The sequence below is a fragment of the Mytilinidion resinicola genome (genome assembly GCF_010093595.1).
Source record: "Mytilinidion resinicola strain CBS 304.34 unplaced genomic scaffold BDZ99scaffold_4, whole genome shotgun sequence".
Classification (NCBI taxonomy): Eukaryota; Fungi; Ascomycota; class Dothideomycetes; order Mytilinidiales; family Mytilinidiaceae; genus Mytilinidion; species Mytilinidion resinicola.
Window position 1 is genome coordinate 1,067,643 of NW_022985440.1, and position 21,945 is coordinate 1,089,587.

Below are 21,945 nucleotides of genomic sequence, written 5' to 3' on the forward strand. Positions count from 1 at the left end.
CGAAGGGCGGAAGTGCTGGGAAATTATAGACTTTATATGGGGTTAGTCAATGCCCGAGCATTGAATTCACCTACGCAAACAGCACTAGACACTATTGATTACACGACAAGGGGATTGGGCCGCCTACAGTATTACACGCTGTAATATACATCATGTTCATCGTCCTTTTCCCCGCGCTTTCATTGGATAGGGTGTGTATCGATACATTAACGCGATAAATATACATGATACATGTCTATTCTCATCGTCCCAGCCTCTAGCCATCCACCAAAAGCAAACCTAGAGTTCAATAAGCATACAAAGCCGGCCTCGACCCCCCAACCCTCGTCCCATGCAGCAGATCAAGACTCGCAAAGTTCTGCGCGAGCGGCAAGCTCCTCCGACACTCCTCCATCACCTGTTCGCGCGACCAGTGGCCCTCGCCCACCTCTCCTGCGTTCCCCTCCCCCTTTCCATTGCTCTCTCCTTGCTCAGTAGGCTCCTTCTCTGGAAGCAGCCCACACTCCTCAATAATCTCCTCCGGCTTCACCGTCACCCTGCCCGCTTTAAAAACATACCTCGCAATCGCCGACGCATACACCCCCTCGTCCCCCGCCTCCCGCTTCTTCCCCCCTCCCCTCTCCATCTTCGCCTGCCCGCCTAGCACAAACGCCGTCGGCTTGCTCGCGCCGGGCTTCGTGAAGTGGCTCACGACATAGATCCACTTGGCATCCCAGCACAGCAGACGCGAGGAGACCTCGTAGCGGGCGAAGGGCGGGATAGGTTTCTTGAAAACACAAGCAGTGCCGCCGAGGTTGATGGTTTTAGTTTTTAGCGTGGTGGCTTTTGCTTGGGTTTGGTTTTGTTTGAGGGGCGCCATGACGTTCTTGAAGAGGGCGAGCATGAGCTCGGTGCGGTTGGCGTCGAGGTCGGTGAAGAAGGTCGAGTTGGATTTGTGGAGGTTGTAGTCGAGGTCGACGAGGGCTTTGGCGGGTTTAGGGGTAAAGTCTTCTTTTTGGGTTTGGAAGGTACTGGGGCTTACGCGTGTAGGAGGATGTGAAAACGGGGAGGAACAGGGACTCGGCGCCGTGGGAGGCGGAGGAGACGGTCAGATGGCGGCGGCGGAATAGGAGATGCCGTGATAGCTGAAGCAGGAGTCGTACCTTCGGGAGTGTTAGAAAAGGGGAGTTGGGGGTGGAATGGGGTTAGATTTACGTGCCACATGAAAAGGAGGCTTTTGCCGTTGCTCAGGAGGATGATAGTTAACATAGCTAGTCCGATGAAGATTTGAGCGGGGCTGAAGTGGAGGGTTAGGCCAGAGGCATCGATGATGTGCTCGGCCATGGTGTTTGAGTTGTCCATGATAGCTGATTTATTTTCTTAAAATGATGTTTGAAATGCTCGAAATGAAGTGATTGAAGAGGCAGGATAGTGATAGGAAAGGATGCTAGACTGTGTCTAAGTCCTATATATGATGAAACGAGGCTGAATGCGCAGCCCAGTCCGATCTCATTGGTTCTCCGTTCTCTCGGGATAATAATAGATTGGAACATGTTGGTCCCCGAGTGATAGGCCAGGTGCATGTCTCGAAACGCTATTACCGAGCGGTGCATGCCGAATATTCCAAGCATGTAGTGCTCCCATAAGCACGGGCTAGGGAAGTGGAATGGGGGTAGTCCGAGGCTTAGTGCAGCCAGCGCAACAGATGCAGGCAGTGCTTTTCCAGAATGCCAATCAAAGTAGTATACACGTTATGAATGAGGAAAAGTAAATGTTGTACTATCTTCTGGAAGCTTGCGCCTCGTCCAAGCCGCATCCTTCGGATTGCTCCCGAGGCCTTTTAGCCCGTAGCACAGACACTGCTAGACCGAGTCAGGGATGGACCAGGCCTGATCCCAGTGACAGATCTCACGCTAGCGATGCCTACTCGGCTTCCGACCTCTACGTGGTGTTGTACCGTGTGTTGTATCGTGACTTCGTCGTAGCAAAGGGCGTAGATAAGCTGAGTGGCAGAAGACGCCCGAGATGACAGCTGAAGGTCGCGACTCTGGCTCTACACGCCCCACAGACTCTAGAGCGGTCTTTGGCCTCCTTGATAAGCATCTAAAGCGATCTTCCGCTGACCGATCACGGTGTAGCACAACCTTCTGCGGCTCGACGGCAGCAGTATGGCTTAGACAAGGCTTGGAGATGGCTCGGACATAGCTCGAGCCGTTGGCCTCTGACTCTCCGCCGCGGCTTTGCACTTGCAACTTGCTATTCTTGCCTCATGGCCCGTCTGCATTGGGGCCGTCTGCTCCTGTTGACCCGTTTCATCACATTAGAAGGGACCAGCTGTCGGCCACGCCCGTTCAGCCCTAATGGTCAGGCTGTGGGTGCCTGTCTCAACCAGCACGCCCTCGTTGCGGAGAGGCGGCGGGAAGCTTCGCCCCCAAAGCTGCCCGAACTGCCAGACGCGCCAGAGCAGCAGCTGTTAAAGTCATCTTGAAATTATCCGTTTCATCTAGATCGCGGCTGTTCCGATCTCCATTATTCGCACCCCAAGTCCCCGTATATACGCACGGCGCGCAGCCCTGCACTGCAGCCTTGTCATATACGAGATTTCTTATTTCAACCGCCTTTCTTTTGATGCCGCCTGGTCATATGTGTACGTGGGGGAAAGGTAATTTGCAGTAATTCCCCGAGTTGAGAATAGGGTTTCGTTCACATCTCCGGGCGCACCACAATCAGCCTAAATCCTACGCCTAGTCTATCTCGGGCATAGACTTCAACACTTGGAGCCCGTCGCTATTATATCACCTCTACGGGAACTCCATCGCCATGGATGTAGACCGGAAGCTCAACAAGGCGCTCGAAGCGGCCAACGACGCCATGCAACACCTTTCCGTATCGCCAGATTTTAGCAACTTAGACTACGCGCATATCGATCGATTGCTGGCCAGAGTTGTCGACCTACCTACCGAAGCAAACCAAAGAAACACGCGCCGCAATCTGCTGGTTGTACGGCAATGGATGGTCCAGAAAGGCGCTGCAGTGATCCTCCTTGAAGTCCTAGGTCAGTTGTTTTGGAGATTAGGCGAACTGAATGGGAGGCAATTCGAACGATTCAAGGCCGCGCTGGAGAATCAGTCGTCATATCTATCCCTGGTTCAGGACCAACGGGCAGTGGCAATCGTCGTGCAACGCATCAGGCACATACAAAAGTCCAAATCAGATGCCTGTCAAGATTTCTTAATCGAGCTATCTGATGGGTCGGATATTAAAAGTGAGCATTCTTTCACCAGCGATTCCGGCTTTCGCGAAGTAGTCAACGACTTCATTAGAACTGAGAGGCTAACTTTAGCAGCGGAATCACCAAGATCAGACAATGAGCTCTTGAGGGTGTCGATGAGCAGATCGCCTACCCCTATGCGTCATATGTCTTCACCAGGCAAGGCAGCCATCTGCATGACTAGTCCGGAGCCAGAACCAGCGGCTTTTGGCACAGGACTGATCAAATTTCTCCCAAGTTCTTCTTCGACCTTATGGAAGAATGATATGGAGCATCTCCTGATTGAGTTTTGTAAGCGCTACAAGCTCTCGTAGCTCAGTTCAAGTTAGCTGACGAAAGCAGACATCAATGGAATATGCCCCGGACGCACCCCAACGAAAACATCAAATGCATACATCACCCTGCTGCGAACCGCAGATACCTGTCCAAGCACTAGATTCGCCTTACTCAGCCTAAGTGCCTCATATATTGAAGATTATGTCCATGCAGAAAAGGAGCGTTATCATCAAGCTCATCTATTTTACATGACGGAGGCGCTGCAGTCGCTGGCTCGACAAATCACCGCCGGTGACTCATTTGATGCATGCCTGGCCACAAGCATGCTATTACTACACCATGATGCAGTCAACAACGTTGAAGAGTCGAATATGTGTTGGTCTGTTCACGCCAGTATCTTCGACACGATCCCACCAAACCAAATCAGCCCGCTCTGCGACGCCGCTTCATTCATAAGATACCAGCTGATACTCGCAAGAACTTCAAAAACTGGTGCTCAATTACGAAATACCAAGCTACACTCACTAGAGACTGCAGAATGGTACGATCTGATTCCTCAAAACGAGACGCAATGCATCAATGGCGTACTCGGCCTCTCGCCGCAGCTTCTTTTCCTCATTTCCTCCATTACTGCTCTTTCGGCGGACAACAGCAGCTCCATAATGGCTCACAGACACTCTTACGCGCAAATGCAAGACTCGCAGCTCCAGAATTTGCGGCAATGGACGACGGAGGTGTCAGGTGCAGCACTGGAAATCGTGCTTACCACAGCGGAAACATATCGGCTTGCTACGCAGATCTATCTCAGATGTCGACTATATGGGTAAATTCAACCCAAAAAATACTTGAATGAGTTCGAACGCTAATCGCATGAACACAGTTACACTCGCTTCCATCCTGCAGTCACTGAGCTCTCTGACGCCCTCATCTCTCTTATACTCTCCATACCCGTTACCGGCCCGTTATATACCGCAATATACCCCATCTGGCCACTCTTTATAGCGTGTTTAACATGTAACGCCGAGACAAGGGATAGACTCTACCAGCGCGTCGTGCCGATTCGGGAAGGAGACAAGAGCACGCTTCCAGCTGTTCTCCGCCGCATTTCTGGTCTGCGCAGCTGGCTTGCGCGTCAGAGCCCCGAGATTCATCGTCATGAGGGCTGGTGGGATGAGATGCTAGAGCCGGAGAGCAGTGCTCATGTTATCCACACTGATCGGCTTTTGTGTTTGGGGTGAGATGGTATATGCTGAGGACGCCTGGTGCGCTCCTCATGCTTGCAATTGCTACTCAAGCGTCTCTTTCAATTTCGTTTGTCATTTCTGTTCGCCTATACATATTTATCTGTAAATCGTTCGCTGGATAAAACTGCATTGCGAGGATGGGAGGGGCGTTCTACTGCTTTAGGGACCGGGAGATATCCACATCATTTTTACATAGACTATCATTATTGCGAACTCGAAACTACTTAATTCATAATACAGTCACGGAGCTTCATATGCATGAACTTGAACAAGAAAAAGGTTTTGACCAGCACCCAATCGCAGAATACCAGAATCTGGAGCGGAGTCCCACGTAGCGGAGCTCCACTAGCTCCACTTCCCTCCCACTTCACCGCCAGAAAACCAGAATCCACATGATTAGCCATCTCATCACAACTATCCAGTCCGCTATTCGCACAATTTATCCCGATCCGGAGATCCATGGCTGCAGGGATGTGATGCATGCTTATTTTATCCGCGGGGCGATCGGTGAGGCTGGACAAACAACCCCTGCGTCTCACCTCCACGTCAGCCATGCTGCCGGGTCCACGCTTGCAGCTTGCCGAGTTATATTTACGATCAGCTGAAAGAGGACCGCGGGGCTATTCCGCTAGCCACCTTTTGGGGGTTCGTATGCTACGCAATGTATTGAGTCGGCCCTATGGTATTGGTTAGTTTAGTGCTTGGATGGTAAGGAACATAGCCTCGACGGGTGGGACCTGTCTCATTGGATATCATTTAGGGGAGAGGCTTGAGGCTTGGGTGATTGCGTATAGCCGAGAATAGGACGGGATATTTGGAAGCAATCTCACATGATTTGGCTTATGGGCTGGAGGGATCGGGCGAATGCTATCTTTTGCGTTGAACTGCTATCTGCTTCCTGTATTGCGTCTGTTTCTGCATTTCCTTCCTCTTTCTTTTTTTTTTTTTTCCCCTTTGTTTCTTTCTTTCTATTGTCAATCATCTAACTAAGCATACCAATATCAAATCTTGTGAACACTCTCCAACACAAGTACTCAATTTCTTTCCCTCTCTCTCTCGACATACTCCATCCTCTATCTTCGGAGCCTTAAAATGGGCTTCATCCACTCCTACCACCTGCCACCCGCCGTATCCAACCTCATCGCAACCTCCCCAACCCTTACCCTCTTAGCCACCCTCCTCGCCATCAGCCTCCTCACTCGCGCCCTCACCGAGCTCCAGCGCCGCCGCGCCCTAGCCCAAACCACCGCCTCCCTCAAAACCCCCATTCGCATCCCCTACTGGATCCCCTTCGTTGGCTCCGCCATCTCCTTCGCCCGAGATGTCGAAGGCACGCTCGCAAAAGACCGGTAATCCCCCCTCCTCTGCAAACCCCAAACCGACCATCCAACCGCGTGCTTACACACCCTCGACAGCGATTCAAGCGGCGACGGCCTCATCTCCTACCGCCTCGGTCCCTCGACCTACTACGTCCTCAACATGCCCTCGCTCGTGCGCCAAGTCTTCGCGCAAAAAGCTGCCGTGCTCTCGAAGGAGAAGATCCTGTACTGGTTCATGCGCGTCGCGTTCGGCGACGGCAACGCCGCGCGCACGGAGCACGCCGCCTTCCACGCGAGCCACAAGGCGCTGAACCTCATGCTGAAGGACGATTTCGTGGGCGAAGCGACGGGGAAGACGGCGAGGGCGGTGGGCCTGAAGGCCGGGAGCTTGGTCACGTCGAAAGCGAACGGGGGGCTGGAAGCGTGGGAGAAAGCGGGGGGCGTGACGTTCAACGCAGACGGGAGTGCGGACGCGGATTTCTATGGGTTGGCGGTGCATTATGTGGGCCAGGTGGTGATTGATATGCTCTATGGGAAGGCGTTGATTGGCAACAATCCGGAGCTGCAGAAGGATTTGTGGAACTTTGATGAGGGGGTGCATCATCTGGTTTCGTCGCTCGGAGCGTTCACGGCGGCTGGAAGAAGGGCGAAGGCGGCGAGGAAGGCGCTGGTGAAGGCGATGGAGGGGTGGCATAATGCCATGGCTGCGGTGCAGAGGGGTGAGGATCCTGGGCCGGAGTATCAGGAGTTGGATGATGTGTCGGAGGTGATGCGGTTGAGGGTGAAGAATTGGGTGGAAAACGGCGCGTCGACGAAATTGCAAACGACGAATGATGTTTCGGTCCTTTGGGGCGTGAACGTCAATTCGAACAAGAACATCTTCTGGATGCTGCTCCAGATCTACGCGCAGAGGGAGTTGCTCGCTGATATCCGGGAAGAACTCGTGGCGTATGTGAAGGTGTCGTCAACTGGCGAATGTGGAGCGAACGGGTTCCCGAAATTAGATATCGATGTCGATGGGCTTTGCAAGAATTGTCCGTTGATCAAGGCGTCATTTTACGAGACGATGAGGATGAATATGTCAGGGTTGGGGATCAGACAGGTCAACAAGGACCTCATATTGACGGAGTCTGCCGAGGATGCAGCAATGTTCGGGAAGAAGAAGCCACAATCGTACCGCATCCCCGCTGGAAGTTCGCTCGTTCTCGCCAACGGGACGATGCAGCAGGATCCGCGGATCTTCGAGGAGCCTGACAAGTTCCGACCGGGGAGATTCATTGAAGGGAACGGTAAAGATGAACCTGTCCGCGTCAATATGAAGAATCTGCATACGTTTGGAGGGGGGTTGTACAAGTGCAAAGGGCGTTATTTTGCTGAGAAGGAGGTGCTGATATTTGCGGCGAGTATCTTGGTGATGTGGGATTTGAGGCCGGCAGATGGTAGCGATGCTCTCAAGATTCCAGATATGGGTCTCGCGGGCGCATCGAGGTCTCCAGTGGCCGACGTCCGGGTGCGGTTGACACGGCGTTACTCGTGATGTCTTCTTTCAGCGGCGTACCAGTTTATTTAGTGTTTATCGTTCTATGATACCTGTATAATTCAAAATAGCATAATCACGTCAGGATGGATTGAAGGAATAATTTTACTCATTCCATATAAGCATGTTGGTCTGATTAGCTATTCTGGCGATAGAGCCTTATTCAAAAGCCCAACTGACACAGTCAAGATCAGGCGGAAAGATCGTCGTCAGTAAATCGACACTCAAGGCCGTCCCAGCTTGGTCTCGTGATGCGTATTGGTGCAAATGACAGAGATAAAGAGCACAACCTCACTATATGGAGCGTCTGTCAGTTCGATTAAATAAGCAAGAGCTGCGATCGAGGATCCGTCGATAATTGCATGATTTATTTCTAGTTTGCAAATGGCAGTATTAGTCGAGACATATCATGGTCACGGTCACAGAGCAAGTCAAAGAGGGTTTTCCCAGACCACTGATTTCCATTTCCTACATGAACATGGCGAGCTGAGGGACTGGAGAGGGGGGAAGCTAGGACTCAAGAACGGAATTTGATGGACACAAGATGGCGTCCTGGTCTAGTCGACCCTGGCACGCTTAGTCGACCGAAGCGCCTGTGAACATTCACGAGTGAGAGTCATCCCCACTTTGTTAGCATCCTTCTTCGCCTGTTCGAGCTCCTTGTCCTGAATCGTGGTCAGTAAATATTCAGAATGAGTCCTGAATTCAGACACGTACCTTTTCCTGCTTATCGAATTTGGCGTTGATCTCCTTGGCAGCGACCCTGAGTTCTGCATGGTAGGCGGATGGCAGATCCATGCCAGCGAAGGTGATGTGAGTCCGCAGTACGGCCATGAAGACTGCTTCGAGACAACCGTCGTTTTTCAGGGCCTTCAGAGTGTTACAGTCGAGGACGGTCTGAGAGGCCTTCAAGTGAGGCTTTCCACAGGCTTTGCAGTAGCGCCCCATGGTGTCGAAGGTGTTGGGTTTGGATCGTAGTAGGGTGTATGTTATGAAGACAGAAGAAGTTGGTCGGAAACGGGGTTTTGATCGCCGGGAAATTGGGCTGCTGGATCGAGTTAGCGCAAACGTCATTCTTGGACAAGAAGGTAGGTACCAGGCCGTCATATATACTCACATGACCTTGGAATCTTGAAAGTATGTTGAAGCACCTCACAAAGTGGCCGAAGAGCACACACAGACTTATGAAACACCGAGAAAAGGAGATGGTATGTTCACGGTGAAGATTATACAGTGCCAGGTCAATCATATATACTCTGATACCTACCTAATGCTACGACGCAGTTGAGCCTGAACCTCGTGACAAGCCTCACACTTAGCCATACTCGTGAACTGGCATTGAAGTGCCTCGTGGCCCCTCACACGCTCTTGCCCATCTTGCTCTCATCGCCTTGTCCATTCTTTTCCATCTGATCCCCCCTCTGGCTTCCCATCAACTGTCGTTCCTGATCTTCGTTCTGCCCCACTGACTCGTTCCTGCCAAACGCGTCTGCACCACCATGGCTTCCGCCACCGTTCACGCCACCACCGTTCACACCGCTGCCGCCCACGCCGCTGCCGTTCAAGGGGCTGCTGTTCAAGCCACTGCTGTTCAAGCCACTGTCGTTTATGCTGCTGCCGTGTGTGCCCATAATCCGACGCCCCAACACATTCTTCAGCCGCGCTCCGCGCATTGAGGACTGTTGGTGGCTTTTGCGCTCCACTTCATCCGCTAAACCCACTCCGGAATCTTAGACATTCAGTGAGAATCTTGACCGCTTCCCGATGCTCTACCTTCATCTGCGCCATCTCAGACTCTAGTGCAGCAATCTGTGTTCGGAGGTGGGTGTTTTCTGCAAGAAGCCATGCAGCATCGAGGGGCTCCGAGCGATTGAGGGTCGGTTGGCTGATGAAGGCAGTGATGCTGTGCTGCTGGGTTAAGTCGGTGCTGCTTGGTATGAAAGACGAGGCCGTTGTATCGCGGGCCGATAGTAGATTAGGGTGGAAAGTGGGGTTTGCTTGGTACGGGTGACTAGCTCGACGGTTGCAGGCCAGGAGGAGGGCCGTAATACGGAGTTCCGTTCTCTGCGAAGCCGAATGGGTATCCTGATGGCGTATACAATTGATATCCGGCTAGAGAGCCCTCCTGTCTGTCAACAAACGGAGCTGCTGGAGGCACCCCCGGGCCAGCCCTCATACGCTTCGCATGCAGATCAGCTTCCTCAAACGCGTGCTGCCGCTTCGTCTCATTGCTCTTAGTGAATGATGTGAGTCCCTGCTCGGAAAGCTGAGATCCTACCGTCTCCGCAAATCCCTTTGGTTCATGGCCGATCTTACGTTGCCACCACTTGCTATTCTTGATGTAGAGCGGGCAAGCAAATCCCTTGTGATTGATCTTGTCCTGGCACCACATGCACTTCCGGGGGCACCAGTAGAAGTTTTCTGGGCCAGGCTTCCAGCAACAGATGCAGAGGTCTACGCCTACTCTTGGAGGAACGTCGTTGTGGGAGACGAGGGCGTATGTGCGCGGTGGGCCGCGAGGATTGTTCGGATCAGCGCGTGTGATTGAACGTATATGGGTTTCCATCGCGGTGAAGGAAGGTGGAGTGGAGGGTGGAGGAGAATGAGTGGAAGTGTCGTTGCGTCTGCTCTTTCCTCCGCCACGCTAGTGTCTGGGCACCCATGTCACGTGCGGATAGCGCCGTTGGAGGTGGCCTGGATTGGTATCACACCCATCAAAACGGGCAGCTTGCACGTCCCGAAAGCTCCTTGAAGGGCTTCAAACGGTGGTGGGAAGGTGTATACAGCTCTATGATGACGTAATATGCCTTTGCTCACGCATGGTTCCCTCGGTGAGGCAGTTGTAAACTTTACCTACCAAACCTACTGCGTCCGCCCTTCCACCGCTGTCTAAGGTGGCCTAGAGAGTTATTAGACCAGTCAAATAAGCCAATTTTCCTTGCATCCAAATGCGTGAAACTGCGCTGAAGCACTTCAAACGGTGGCGAAAGCTTGTACACAAACCCAATAATCGGCAGGCCAGATGGACGGCACCGTTTGAGCGAGCCCAATGCTTCCAGACAACTCACAAGATAGACTTACATCGCATACAGTCCCACGAGGCAAAAAAAAAAAATACAAAAAGAATATCCAAGGAGCAAAACACCACCCCCTTCACCGGTGTGAAGGAGGAGTAGCCACCCCCGAAGGGGTTTCTCTGATAACAGTCGTGACAATGGCGGGACTCGAACCCGGACCCAAGGCATTCATGTTAGGGGCGAGGGGGCCGGAGGGCCTGGGCGGAGGCGGGCGGAGGCGGAGGAGGCGGGGGCGGTACCACTGGGGCATTCCTGCTGGTTAGTTGAGATGTGCCCAAATAACTCAAAACATATACTTAGGCTCCAAGGTCAGAGGTCTGTGCTTGTTATGGTGAGGGCCGCACACGTGACCGAAGAGAAACGTCCGCTGCCAGCGGACTCATCTCACCTCAACATACAAAGCTGTACCTATGATGTCGGGCCAAGGAGACCGGCTTATACCTGGATATCCTCCGCCCTCTTCTAGTCCTACTTCCACCATTTTACCTCCGCAGTCTGGCTTAGATTTCTGGATTTGTAGTGGGGAACTTCGGATGGGGACGAGCAAGTAGACACGCATACTTGCGTAGACATGTGTTCATCTCATCGTGGCTACAACCACTGCGTATCCTCAAAATCACTATCTCGGTACCAATTAGCATCCGTATATGGCAAGTTTGGGTTGGGTGCATTGCTTACTTCTAAATCGTTCTCACAACGTCCGCCACGAGTCTAAATAGGGAAAACTGGCTTACGCGCATTCGATAGACCATCCTAGTCATATTCTTGGAGGCGTCACAGCTCTTACGTCCGTATAATAATAATACTACTTCAGACATCCTGCTAATGTCGTGTGTACATTCCTCCTAAGAACGGCCATCCGTACCTTTGCCATGAATGCGGAAGTTGAGGTCGAGACGGCGAATCAAACATGGAGGGCGAGCTGGCGATAATGAAAAGCGACCAAGATCAAAGAAATACTACAAACGGCGGCGGAAAATTGCCGAACCTACTACTCAAACCTACAAACCAAGCTGCTCGTTTTGCTTCAGATGTCTCGATTCCACCGTCCGATGAACATCAGACAATGTTATCTACATAGACACTAATCTACTACGTAAGACTGCTTCCCTCCCACGTCCAACACTCAATCAGTCACAGCCACTTAAGTCTCAGAACACTGTCAAGCACACCTCGCTCACGTTGTCTCCGCGATATGGGAAGAGTAAAGAAAGGGCCAACCCGCCAACCAGCCACCCACCCAATCCATGCAATTTAACCGCTTGACACCATCCGATCCCGTTCCGATCCCAGGACTCCAGAAGACCACAGCCAATCATGCCCATGCACAAAGAGAACAGAAGGAAAGCAGAAGTGAGTGAAGAGAATAGAAAATTAGACTAGACTAAGCCACGAATCTACCCTTACCCCCAGTTCAGGTGTCTCGTCTGCCCATATGTAGACACCGTTGAGCCGTGATCCGAGACACCAATAACCGAACGCTTTATGTGTGGAACGAGTGGATTGTATGAACCTGTGACACTGCAGCTCTGGTGGGATGGCTACGGGTAAGGCGGTCATGGCGGCAAAGCTTTTGCTGCCAGAATGAAAACAGTCAAAGCCGCTCAGAGGTACCGCCCGTGACATTCGTTGTGATGTAGAAAACTGTGTGGAAAGAATAAAACTTCCGAGACGGACGCCCATATCCATCAATGCGCGCTGCGAGCGCCCTGTCCAAAGGTCTCCAGCAAGCTGACATCCCCGAAATGTTTCGCATCGTACTGGTTAGATTCGTGGGTAGCGACAAGCGCAAGGTCTTCCATAGACTTTCCAGTAATCGTTGCCGTGCTCTCATCCATATTGCCGAAAGCCCCGTCATGAGGCTGTGAGACTGGGGGGGCTGCACTACTACTCGAGCTCTCCCCACCTGCAGAGCCCTCGCGACCTTGACCGTGGTTCGGACTGCTGTTATGATTCGCAAGATTCTCAATATGGGAGCTTCCATGAGCCTGGTCATGCTTATCGTCTTCAACTCCAATGACCTCGGCAAGACTGGTGAAATTGAACATGGGCTCTAGGCCGCCTGTAGTACCACCGGGAGAAGTTTCGTCTCTGTTGAGGCTCACACCTGAAGCCGTCGGGCTGGGTTCGAAAGAAGAGCCCGAGGCGCCAAATCCACCAACTTGCTGTAGCGAACCTTGCAACGACTCGGAGAAAGAAGAGGCGGACGAGGAGGCATTCGATAGATTCCTGAGAATTTGCCGATGGGTAGGGGGCTCCGCAGGCTGCCCAGCGGTTGAAGAATGGCTTTGAATCTGGGCCCGCGAGTGCTCCAGATGGCGCTGAGGGTCCTCCTTGGAACCAGACGCGTTGATGGTTGAAGTAGGTTCGCTTAGCGGGTTGAAGCCAGTGTAGGCACCAGATCGGTCGACACCCTTACCTTTGCCTGCAATTGTCGACAATCCGGCGTTGGTGGTATCGGTGTCGCGATCAAAACTAGTGCTAGGGAAAAACCCAGTCTTTCTCGCCGCCTTCTCGGCCTTTTTCGTCTCTTTCGCCTTTCTTTTCTCCTCCTTTCTAGATTCCTTAGCAGATTCCTTCTCCTCCTTTTTCTTGCGCTCCTCCTCAGCTGCAATGCTCAACCGGATCGCTTCCATCATCATGAGGTCTTCAAGATCCTCGATTCGATTTCTTCGAGAGCTGTGGCGACCAGGAAACAAATCGTCCTGTCCCCGCGGGCCTGAGCCTCCCGATCGCTCTGCAGCAGCAAGCAACGCGCCCACGCTTCCGACACTTCCACCATCACCATGACGAGGCGTGTGGTTGCCACTGCTACCACCGCTATCTCCCCCGAACATGGTCCGCCGCCTTCGACCAAGAACGAACCCCCTGCCATCCGCAGCCTGGATATTCCCCATCACGTATGCCGCGTTGTGCAAAGCAGTCGCCGCTGCAGCTCGTCGAAGCGCATGGGCACGTGCATCCGATAGCTTCTTGGCCCAATCGGGCCGAACCCGGTCTGTGGTGATCACACTCGCATTATTGGCCGAGAGTGACGTCGTTCTCCGTCGATTACCTGTGGGTGATCCTAGTCCTTGAGAAGCTAGCGATGAAGAGGACGACATGGCCGACATGGTACTCGCGAGTGGATGTCCTGCCTGTCCTGCCTGTCCTGCCTGGCCTGCATATGAAAGCCCCCTCCTAAAAGGTGGCGGTTCGTATGTAACACCAAACTCCGGTTGTACGCAGAATGGACAAGAAGCAGGCTCTGAAACAAGCATACCATCCTCCTGAGGCTCCTTACTCGCATTTGGATCGGTCGGGTCATGATGCTCTGGAATGTGGGGGTCAGGTCGCTTGATTTGGACAAAACACTCTGAACAGATCGGTTGATCGCAGCAGCGGGTCTTGTTGAGATAAGGTGGATAATACAAGAAGCAGATGGGACACTCGGTAGCATTCTTATATAGGAAAGCTTCTAAGCGTTGGCCGTTAACATAGGGGTCCTTCGGAAGCTGCACCTCCTGGGGAGTCATTTCAGTTTGAGAGTTATTTTTCGATGATGTCGTCAGAGCAGCTAAGGTCTTGGCCCGACCACGGAAGAATGGTGAAGATGATGATGGCGAGGCCGAAATTGGGGATGTGGGAGAAGGCAGCGAAAACGCTGGATGTGACGGAGATAGATTCATTGATCTGTCGGAGTTGGATGACTGCGATCTCGAGGTTATGGGCACTGTGAGGTGGTTGATGTTGCTGTTCGACGATCGAGGGTTCCAGTCCACACTCAAGTTGGTTGAACGTGGTGGCTCCTCTGGGGGAATTTCATCGGCCGGCGGGATGGGCAAACCATTGACGACAGCTACCAACTGATGCTCAGTCCACATGTCCGAGTGGTCATTGAGGCCCTTCCAAAAAGGTGCCAGCCGGCGCTCAATCTTCAACATTGTTAGCCTGCACTCTACTATAGTGAGCACATCTAGCATACCATCAATTGCCGGACAACATCTTTGTTGAAATCCTCCGGGCCCGTATAGGTCCCCAGTGTGACTAGATATCCGCCATCGACTCCCTCCTCGCGGATACTCCGCTCCCGCTCTTTCTCTCGGGCAGCCCGTTCCTCTTCGAGTTTCCGGGCTTCCCTCTCTGCCTTTGTCTCCCGCCGAGCTTCCGCGGGTGGTTGGTCGGAGCTCCCGCCGATGCCCAGGAATGACAGGTCAGGTCTACTTCCCCGTCCGCCACGACTAGTATATGTTGCCAACCTGTCGCCCGCGAGGTGGGAGGAAGAGCCGGAGGGCCCGGTAGTGGTAGGAGAGCCCGCGTCGCGGACATTATCCGGCCGCGAATGGCTGCGCGAGGAGCCTGGACGCGCTTCTTTGGCCGAGCTGTTACCCATCCTGCCAAATAGGAATATCCCGGGAACGCCGTCGAGGGTGTGGAGTGGAGCGGATTGGCGATGGTGGTGAGGTAAGCAGGAGGCGGAACCTCATGAAAAGAGAGTGGCCACGGACGAAGGTGTGAATGCAAGTGAGGGCGACCGGGGGTTTCTGTGGTGGTTCTTCGAGCGGGGAGTCGGGTCGCATCACAGGGACATGATAATGGATGAAATCTAAGACAGCTGGCCCAGCCGGAGTCGCCTTATCGCACGGTGGGAGGTCGCGGGCGGGCGGGCTGGTGGTTGAGAGGGTGGATGCGGCGTGGAGGCGGCCGGCGCTGGGTGATGGAGGGCAGTCGGGTGGTGGAGGATAGAAGAGGTTACGGGATCGCGTCAGGCTTCTTTGGGGTGACGTTGGACGAGAGGGCCAAGGTTGTTTGCGTTGTGAGAGGCGGGGAAGGGAGAACCCGGCGATGTGAGCAGCGACTGCAGCGACTGGATTATCTACACCTCCGACATCATCGCTCAGGGCCCCCTTTGAATCGCTCAAAAGCCTGCTGCTAGACTCACTGCTGCAGGTGCTCCTCCAGCGCTACCCATACTATTCCCGCCAGCGCCAGGGCTTGCTTCGTGCCTTGCCTTAGGTCTAGATAAAGCTGCCGCCGAAACCGCCCAGCATGGGGCGCATAGAACCCCACGCCCAACCCAGGTTTCACCACCATATCCAAGAGCCGGGGCACCCGAGTCATGTGTGCCTATTCGATAGAAGAAACCCATCATCTGCTTTCTTTTCTTGTCCACGCTCTGCTTTTGTTATCTCTCCTTCAGTATAGTCTGTACACCACCGAGGCCATGCCGAAGAATGGGCATCAGGGCATCAGGTCAGGGCATCAGGCCGCTAACCAATGGCGAGGCTGCCCGATGGTGTTTGGGCCTTCTTGGTCCACGACGACGTGGCCGAATTTGAACGGGGAACCCCTACAACTTTCCATATAGCCACTCCTGAGGACTCCATAGTTCGAAAGGGATAGATCTATGACGGTTAATCCCGATCGGGAGCAAACTGTCCCTCCTATCAAATCAGAGTTGAGTATTCACAGTTCCAGATCTGGATCAGTGTTAGACATTACCGATTTATCTTGCTTCTTTGTTGCCGCTTCAAGTACCCGTGTAAAATCGGGCTCAGGCCGTAGCCTATATCGCAGTGTAACCAGGATTACATTCCATTGCTAGTTTCGATGTCGGGCGACTGTTCTCCTGACGATTAAAGACAGCTGTGCACAAGGTACCAATAGGAAGCCTGAATCATAGCGTTGGATGCTTTACATTAGATCTAAACTTTCCTCGATATCTTGAAGAGCTTCTGAAGCTAGCAGACTAGGGTAACAGAGCAAAATGAAACAGATATGCTTCACCAACGAAACCAAACGCTAGGTATATCAAAGGGCGAAAGATACTACGTCTTCTCCTGCAAACAGCCGGCATATAGATACCTGCGAGACTTAAAAAGCGATAACGTAGGTGGCAAGCGAGTCGCGCAGGCAAGCGAGTCGCGCACCCTTCAACTTTTTTGCAACGCGACACCTTATAACTCAACAACGCATAGAAATACTAGTAGTATAGTAGCTCTGCAGGATTAGATAGTATCTAGAGTACGTTTCTCACACGTTTGTGAGTTATGCCCAGGCTGTCTACAAAGCTTACAGCGCGCTGAGGCCTGCCGGCTGACACCTGATTGCGCGTTGCCTTGACGCGTTTCACTCTCTAGCTGCTGCTCAACGTCCCTTTGAGCAATAATATCCTCTCCTTCTGCCTTTGTTAAGGTGCCTCGCTTCTGGATCCGTTTCCTTTTGCGTTGTTTACGCCTTGTGGCGGCCTCATTTGCCTTCTTAAGTCTAGAGACGCGATCGCGCAGCAACACTAGCTCATGGCCCATTACCTCACCGCCCCTTTGAAGCTGATTAAGTGACTGGATAATCGATGTAGGAGAAGAATCCTGATGCTTCTGTATCCGATCACAAATCAGGATTAATTAAGACCCTAGCTCGCGCGCGTTGCTTGGTGTTTTTGATTCCCATAGGGTAACATCTACAGCAACGGGGGTAGGCGTCCGAAGCCTAACATTAAGCTGTAATAGTACCTTATCTAGATTATATAGGATTAGGCCAGCGCCTTGAAAGCTTGCACAGATGTTATCCTTTGTAAATAACGCGTTAAAGGCAGCTTTAAAGGCTGGCAAGAACTTAAGCTTAGTAATATGGTTAATGTGGTCGCGTACTAGGCCATTGACCTAATGCCCATACGCGCGCTTTAATGGCGAGAAGCAACCCACATCAAGTGGCTGTAGGAGGTGCGATGAATGCGCTGGCATGCAGAGAGTATAGATGTTGTTCTCCCTGCAGATGGCCTGGAACTCGAGCGATTTGTGGCTCTTATGGCCATCTAGAATTAATAGCCGGCGTGCGCCTGCTGTCCTCCCTTTTGTATGCCTATCAAAGTGCCGCAGCTATGCAACACCAAGCTTATTTGTTGTCCAGCCATTATCGCTCACTAAGATAGCCCAATTACTAGGTATATCATCATCCTGATACCAGGCAGAGAGGTGGTACTTGGCTGTAAAGATAATAAATGGCGGGATCGCCCACCCAGCAGCATTGATTCCCTGGATAACTGTAGCCCACTCGCGATTGCCAGGCTGTATTGCTTTTGGTCGGCCGCGCCTCTCAGAGCCTGTAATAACAAGCTGTGATGATATCCTGCCGAATAGAAAGCCAGTTTCATCGAAATTGTAGGTGTCCTTATCGCAGATGCCGTACGTAGCTTTGGTGCGCGCTACTAGGTTAAACCAGCCTCCAATAATTATAGGATCCTCGCATAGGGCCCTCTGCCAGTCGTACGGTCGATTGAATCGCGTTTTGAGGCTAGGTGTCCGGTTGACAAAGTTCCTTGGCCACTTCTGGCCAACCTGGCCAGCGCCGCGCTCAGCAAGCAGCATATTCGCCATATCGCGTACAGCATCAAGAGTGGGCGCAAACCCACGCGCATCCAGGTCCAGTATGTGTCTGACAATCACCTCCTCTTCAGTCGCAGTAAGTTTCTTTGAGTTGGGCTCGCAATCGCGTCGTGCAGGCTTTCCGGCGCGTCGGTCGCGTAGTGTAGATTCAGGGACATTGTATAGTAATGCAGCATACCGTGCACTAGGAATCTGTGTAGAGTTGATAGATGAGATAGCAAGGAAGAGGTCTCCTTCGTTGTACGGCAATGGATTTGTTGTTGGTGGAGCCATTGTAGTTAACAGAGGTCGCGTTGCAAAAAGTTGAAGGGTGCGCGACTCGCTTGCCTGCGCGACTCGCTTGCCACCTACGTTATCAAAACCTGTACCTATACCCATACTGAAATCTACGCCCACCATTCTCACCCCTCCACCACCCCAGACCTCCGCGTCACCTCAAAGCTCACCTCACCTTGCGCAAAACGTCACCTTCACAACTTTATCCACCACAACCCACCAAACCTACGAAATTATACACCCCACAAACATGGATTTCGCACCCTACCAAGATGCCTCCCCCGAAACCCACCGCGCCCTCTCCCCGCCACCCCCGGGCGCGCGCTCCCCCTCTGGCGTCCGCTCGCCCACCTACTCGCCGCGCGCCTCGCTCGACCGCACGCGCAACACCACCGCAGCCGTCGTATCGCCCTCGACTACGTCTCCGCAGGCTGGGTACTTTGGGAGCCAGGAGCCGGAGCGGGAGCCGTGGGTTGGGAATGGGGGAGGAGGGTTTGGCGGCGGGAGGGAGGAGGTGGATATGTTTGAGACGAGTCTGCAGAGGTGGGGGTTGAGGATGGATTATGAGGCGTGTTTGGCGTATCTGCTATTGCCGCCGGTGGGGGGTGTGCTGTTGTTGGTGTTGGAGCATCGGAGTGATTATGTGAGGTGAGTGGATGCATGATTCTTGGTTGATGGGGGAGAGGATGCATCGTGGGAACTTGAGGCTACGAGGGACAGAATTGTGGAAATTATATTGGCTCTGAGTATGAGAGCTGATGTTGTGATGCAGGTTTCACGCATGGCAGTCTAGCTTACTGTTTGCGTTCATCTTTGTAAGTTTCCACAGGTCAGATATACAAGAGGATTGAAGCTAATCAGGATCAGGTCATCCACATCATATTCTCCTGGACGAGCATAATATCATGGCTGCTATTCGCCTGCGATATTGCTCTCATAGGGTATCTCACATTCCGGGCGTACAAGGATGGTAAGCATTCTCATAACTTTACAAGCCCTAAGCTCTTTCCCCTTATATTTCATATCTGATCGATTGCAGCCGAGACCCTCGATCGATTCGAAGTCCCCTTCTTTGGACCCCTCGCCAGCTCGATATTAGATGACGAGTGACACGGAGTCAAGTCTACGGCCTATGTCAAGGGAATGGCATAGGAGTTTCTGATGCAATGTATACTTCTCTGTACTAAACAGCATGCAAGGCGTTTGGGAGGGTTGTTTGAATACCCACTTCATTGCAATGGCTTTTGCACGGGTTCATGTGGTGGTAGTTTCTTAAGTACATTGTCGAGAGCCCCATACAAGTACTTAATTTATAATTTCCGTGTATCAAGTGCTGGCTCTTTCGTGATACTGTCAAGGATATGCATGAGAGACTTGATATGCTGACCGCTTTCAATTTCGCTGAATATTGCGACTGCCTCGTGGTGCTATAACTGATCAACAATCTGCAGCGAATAATGATGTTCAGAATTCCAAATGCCTCTCTTCTTTCGAGAAAGAAGGGCGTGAGATCCTAACATCCAGGTCATAGATCAAGACCCAACCAACCTATCCAAACCTTTCTCTGGCAATAGCCCTCAACATCTCCATCGTCTTATCCTCCTTCGCCCTAATCTCGGCCTGCCTCTCCTCCCTCTCCTCAGCCTTCGCCCTCATAATCTCCTCCTTCCGGATCTCTCGTTCGTTCTTTTTCCGCTCACCTTCCTTTTTCCGCTTCTTATACCCGTCTATCCCATCATCGCCCATGAGATCCCCTTCCGGGACCTCCTCCGCACCAGGCGACTTCGCTTCCCTGAATGCGTTCAATGTGCCAGTGACTTCCCGCTTCTTCTCAAGCGCACGCTCTCGGGAACCGGGATCTGCGCGGGGAGCAAGCTCTTCGAGGCGCTCTTTCTGCGTGCTGCGGTCCAGTTTGCGCTCGTAGCGGAGGTCGGCGATGTTGTGGGAGCGCGCTTCGGCGGTCATTTCTGTACCAAAATTGTTAGCAAATTGCGTTATACATAGGGAAATGAGGCCTTTGAATACCATCTCTGAGCTCCAGATCCTCTCTACGTGGTATGACGGGGCCTGCACGGCGACCATGCGAGTCTGGAAGCGCGGGCCCAATCTCATCCTCGGAGCTTGAATCATTCTTCGTGTCACCCACTTCTTGTGTAGTATTGTAAGGACGGAGGTCTGGAGACTCTCTCCGCTGTCGCTTGGGTGATCTCGAGCCAGCGTTCTGCGCACCGGTGGATGCGGCTGCGTTTTGCGTCTTCTTCAGCATGGCGGGGTCGTACCAGCCTTCTGCGAGTTCTCCACGGTTCCTCAAGAATGTTAGTCTCTTGTCCAAAGTTTCGAGATAGTGAGGGGTGAATGACATGGATATGAGAGTGTGGTTTACCATTTGGAGAGGAAGCTCTTCCATCGTCCGCGCGCCTCGTGCTCCTCTATTTCCTCGAGGTATAGCTGTTTGTGGATGTCGAGATATGATGCAAAGAGGGGTTTGTAGGCTGTGAAGTCCTGTTTTACGAGCGGGCGAGCTCGGTATGGGAGGACTGCTGGGGGCGGTGGTGAGCGCTTCCGCTTGTGTCGCGGTTCGTCCTGGCGGCGCGGGGAACGCGATCGAGCATCGTGAGAGTGGCGATGGTGATGATGGGAAGAGCGGTGGGGTTCTCTATGGGTATGTCGAGAGTTGGAGTTAGAAGGCATTGCGGCGGTTGCTGTTGGTGTTTAGAGTGGGTCGATGCAGGTTGGTGTCGTGCAGATGAAAGATTTCTAACTATACATCGGGAAACATTCAACATTTCAAAGTAGTTTAAATTTCAAGCGTCTCTTGAATATTCGAATTCCTATTTCTACTTCTTTTCAAAAGTCATCAATGCTGAATGTAGTGACTATCCCGGTAACCTCTAGTTTTGGTGTAATCGTGTTTGAATAACTTCATAGTCAACCTCGAGCTCTGTACCTCCTCCCATCCACGTTGGGCGTGAAAAAAGTGGCACACTTATCGAACACTCTGTCTCGCGTGTACACCTGTTTGCCACTGTTTGTGGTGCTTCAACGCGTTTCCACATAGTCCAAGGCAAAGGGTTCTATCTCGTTCAGATTCCTGAATGTGCATTGAAGCACCCCAAGCAGTGCCAGACAGGTGTACACATGAGACAGCTTGCCGTAGAATTGGAGTGCCACCTTTTCTATGCTCCGCGTGCCATCGTCACCACTTGTTCTTTTTATGTACAATCTGTACAAAATTATTCTACTACTTGAGAATCCTTAACTAACTGAACAGTGATAGTTGCCATTGAGAATCGACATGGAGCCTCAAATCACACATGGTACCAGAGAAGCATTCTAGATACCATTTCAGTCCGCCTCAATGCTGGACCAAATATGTGATCTCGAGTACTCATCCTTCATCATTTCAGATTACATACATCATAGTTCGTTTCAAATGAAGTGACCTAGCACGATGTTGATGGATCTCCTTCAGAGAAGTTGATTATCGTTATCCTTCTCCTAAACAAGACTTCAGACATCTCATTAGTATCATTTCCCAAATCACATCCTTCTCAACCAGCCTCTCGTAGATACGACGTCCTCGATCGAGTTTCACTTAGTAT

At 52.2% G+C, this 21,945-nt stretch overlaps 7 protein-coding genes across 7 annotated transcripts; 3 read left to right on the plus strand and 4 right to left on the minus strand.

Moving 5' to 3' along the window:
• Positions 1–250: 250 nt before the first annotated feature.
• Positions 251–1,323, minus strand: BDZ99DRAFT_567719 (uncharacterized protein; the record flags this gene model as incomplete). The annotated part of the gene is made up of 3 exons (XM_033727718.1): positions 251–963; positions 1,022–1,142; positions 1,195–1,323. The coding sequence occupies 3 exons, from the start codon at positions 1,321–1,323 to the stop codon at positions 287–289; spliced, it is 927 nt and encodes a 308-aa protein (XP_033580987.1). The 3' UTR covers positions 251–286.
• A 1,476-nt stretch (positions 1,324–2,799) lies between these two features.
• Positions 2,800–4,940, plus strand: BDZ99DRAFT_410308 (uncharacterized protein; the record flags this gene model as incomplete). The annotated part of the gene is made up of 4 exons (XM_033716580.1): positions 2,800–3,230; positions 3,372–3,541; positions 3,593–4,349; positions 4,407–4,940. The coding sequence occupies 4 exons, from the start codon at positions 2,800–2,802 to the stop codon at positions 4,762–4,764; spliced, it is 1,716 nt and encodes a 571-aa protein (XP_033580988.1). The 3' UTR covers positions 4,765–4,940.
• Positions 4,941–6,219: 1,279 nt separating this feature from the next.
• Positions 6,220–7,626, plus strand: BDZ99DRAFT_380428 (cytochrome P450; the record flags this gene model as incomplete). Its single annotated transcript, XM_033715187.1, has 1 exon — positions 6,220–7,626. A coding segment is annotated over one exon (1,407 nt), but the record flags the coding sequence as incomplete, so codon positions are not given.
• A 1,842-nt stretch (positions 7,627–9,468) lies between these two features.
• BDZ99DRAFT_230316 (uncharacterized protein) lies at positions 9,469–10,490 on the minus strand. The gene has a single exon (XM_033713501.1). It carries the CDS (start codon positions 10,190–10,192, stop codon positions 9,638–9,640), a length of 555 nt encoding a protein of 184 aa, XP_033580990.1. The 5' UTR covers positions 10,193–10,490; the 3' UTR covers positions 9,469–9,637.
• Positions 10,491–12,209: 1,719 nt separating this feature from the next.
• BDZ99DRAFT_230334 (uncharacterized protein) lies at positions 12,210–15,438 on the minus strand. Its single transcript, XM_033713502.1, has 2 exons — positions 14,668–15,438; positions 12,210–14,617 (listed from the first exon to the last, which is right to left on the minus strand). The coding sequence occupies exons 1-2, from the start codon at positions 15,073–15,075 to the stop codon at positions 12,392–12,394; spliced, it is 2,634 nt and encodes an 877-aa protein (XP_033580991.1). The 5' UTR covers positions 15,076–15,438; the 3' UTR covers positions 12,210–12,391.
• A 3,402-nt stretch (positions 15,439–18,840) lies between these two features.
• BDZ99DRAFT_459769 (uncharacterized protein) lies at positions 18,841–19,697 on the plus strand. The gene is made up of 4 exons (XM_033719232.1): positions 18,841–18,991; positions 19,116–19,158; positions 19,211–19,313; positions 19,383–19,697. The coding sequence occupies exons 1-4, from the start codon at positions 18,900–18,902 to the stop codon at positions 19,451–19,453; spliced, it is 309 nt and encodes a 102-aa protein (XP_033580992.1). The 5' UTR covers positions 18,841–18,899; the 3' UTR covers positions 19,454–19,697.
• Positions 19,698–19,767: 70 nt separating this feature from the next.
• BDZ99DRAFT_567726 (uncharacterized protein) lies at positions 19,768–21,112 on the minus strand. Its single transcript, XM_033727719.1, has 3 exons — positions 20,727–21,112; positions 20,369–20,649; positions 19,768–20,310 (listed from the first exon to the last, which is right to left on the minus strand). Exons 1-3 carry the CDS (start codon positions 21,032–21,034, stop codon positions 19,892–19,894), a joined length of 1,008 nt encoding a protein of 335 aa, XP_033580993.1. The 5' UTR covers positions 21,035–21,112; the 3' UTR covers positions 19,768–19,891.
• Between the last annotated feature and the right edge of the window lie 833 nt (positions 21,113–21,945).

Bases quoted from the DNA above. Each gene is read 5' to 3' on its own strand.
- BDZ99DRAFT_459769 (XM_033719232.1), top strand. From the start codon at position 18,900: ATGGATTATGAGGCGTGTTTGGCGTATCTGCTATTGCCGCCGGTGGGG. The intron at 19,159-19,210 runs GTAAGTTTCCAC...AATCAGGATCAG, and splicing joins TACTGTTTGCGTTCATCTTT to GTCATCCACATCATATTCTC. The intron at 19,314-19,382 runs GTAAGCATTCTC...GATCGATTGCAG, and splicing joins ATTCCGGGCGTACAAGGATG to CCGAGACCCTCGATCGATTC.
- BDZ99DRAFT_230334 (XM_033713502.1), bottom strand. From the start codon at position 15,075: ATGGGTAACAGCTCGGCCAAAGAAGCGCGTCCAGGCTCCTCGCGCAGC. The intron at 14,618-14,667 runs GTATGCTAGATG...ACAATGTTGAAG, and splicing joins ATGTTGTCCGGCAATTGATG to ATTGAGCGCCGGCTGGCACC.
- BDZ99DRAFT_567726 (XM_033727719.1), bottom strand. From the start codon at position 21,034: ATGCCTTCTAACTCCAACTCTCGACATACCCATAGAGAACCCCACCGC. The intron at 20,650-20,726 runs GTAAACCACACT...AACATTCTTGAG, and splicing joins AAGAGCTTCCTCTCCAAATG to GAACCGTGGAGAACTCGCAG. The intron at 20,311-20,368 runs GTATTCAAAGGC...ATTTTGGTACAG, and splicing joins GGATCTGGAGCTCAGAGATG to AAATGACCGCCGAAGCGCGC.
- BDZ99DRAFT_230316 (XM_033713501.1), bottom strand. From the start codon at position 10,192: ATGGAAACCCATATACGTTCAATCACACGCGCTGATCCGAACAATCCT.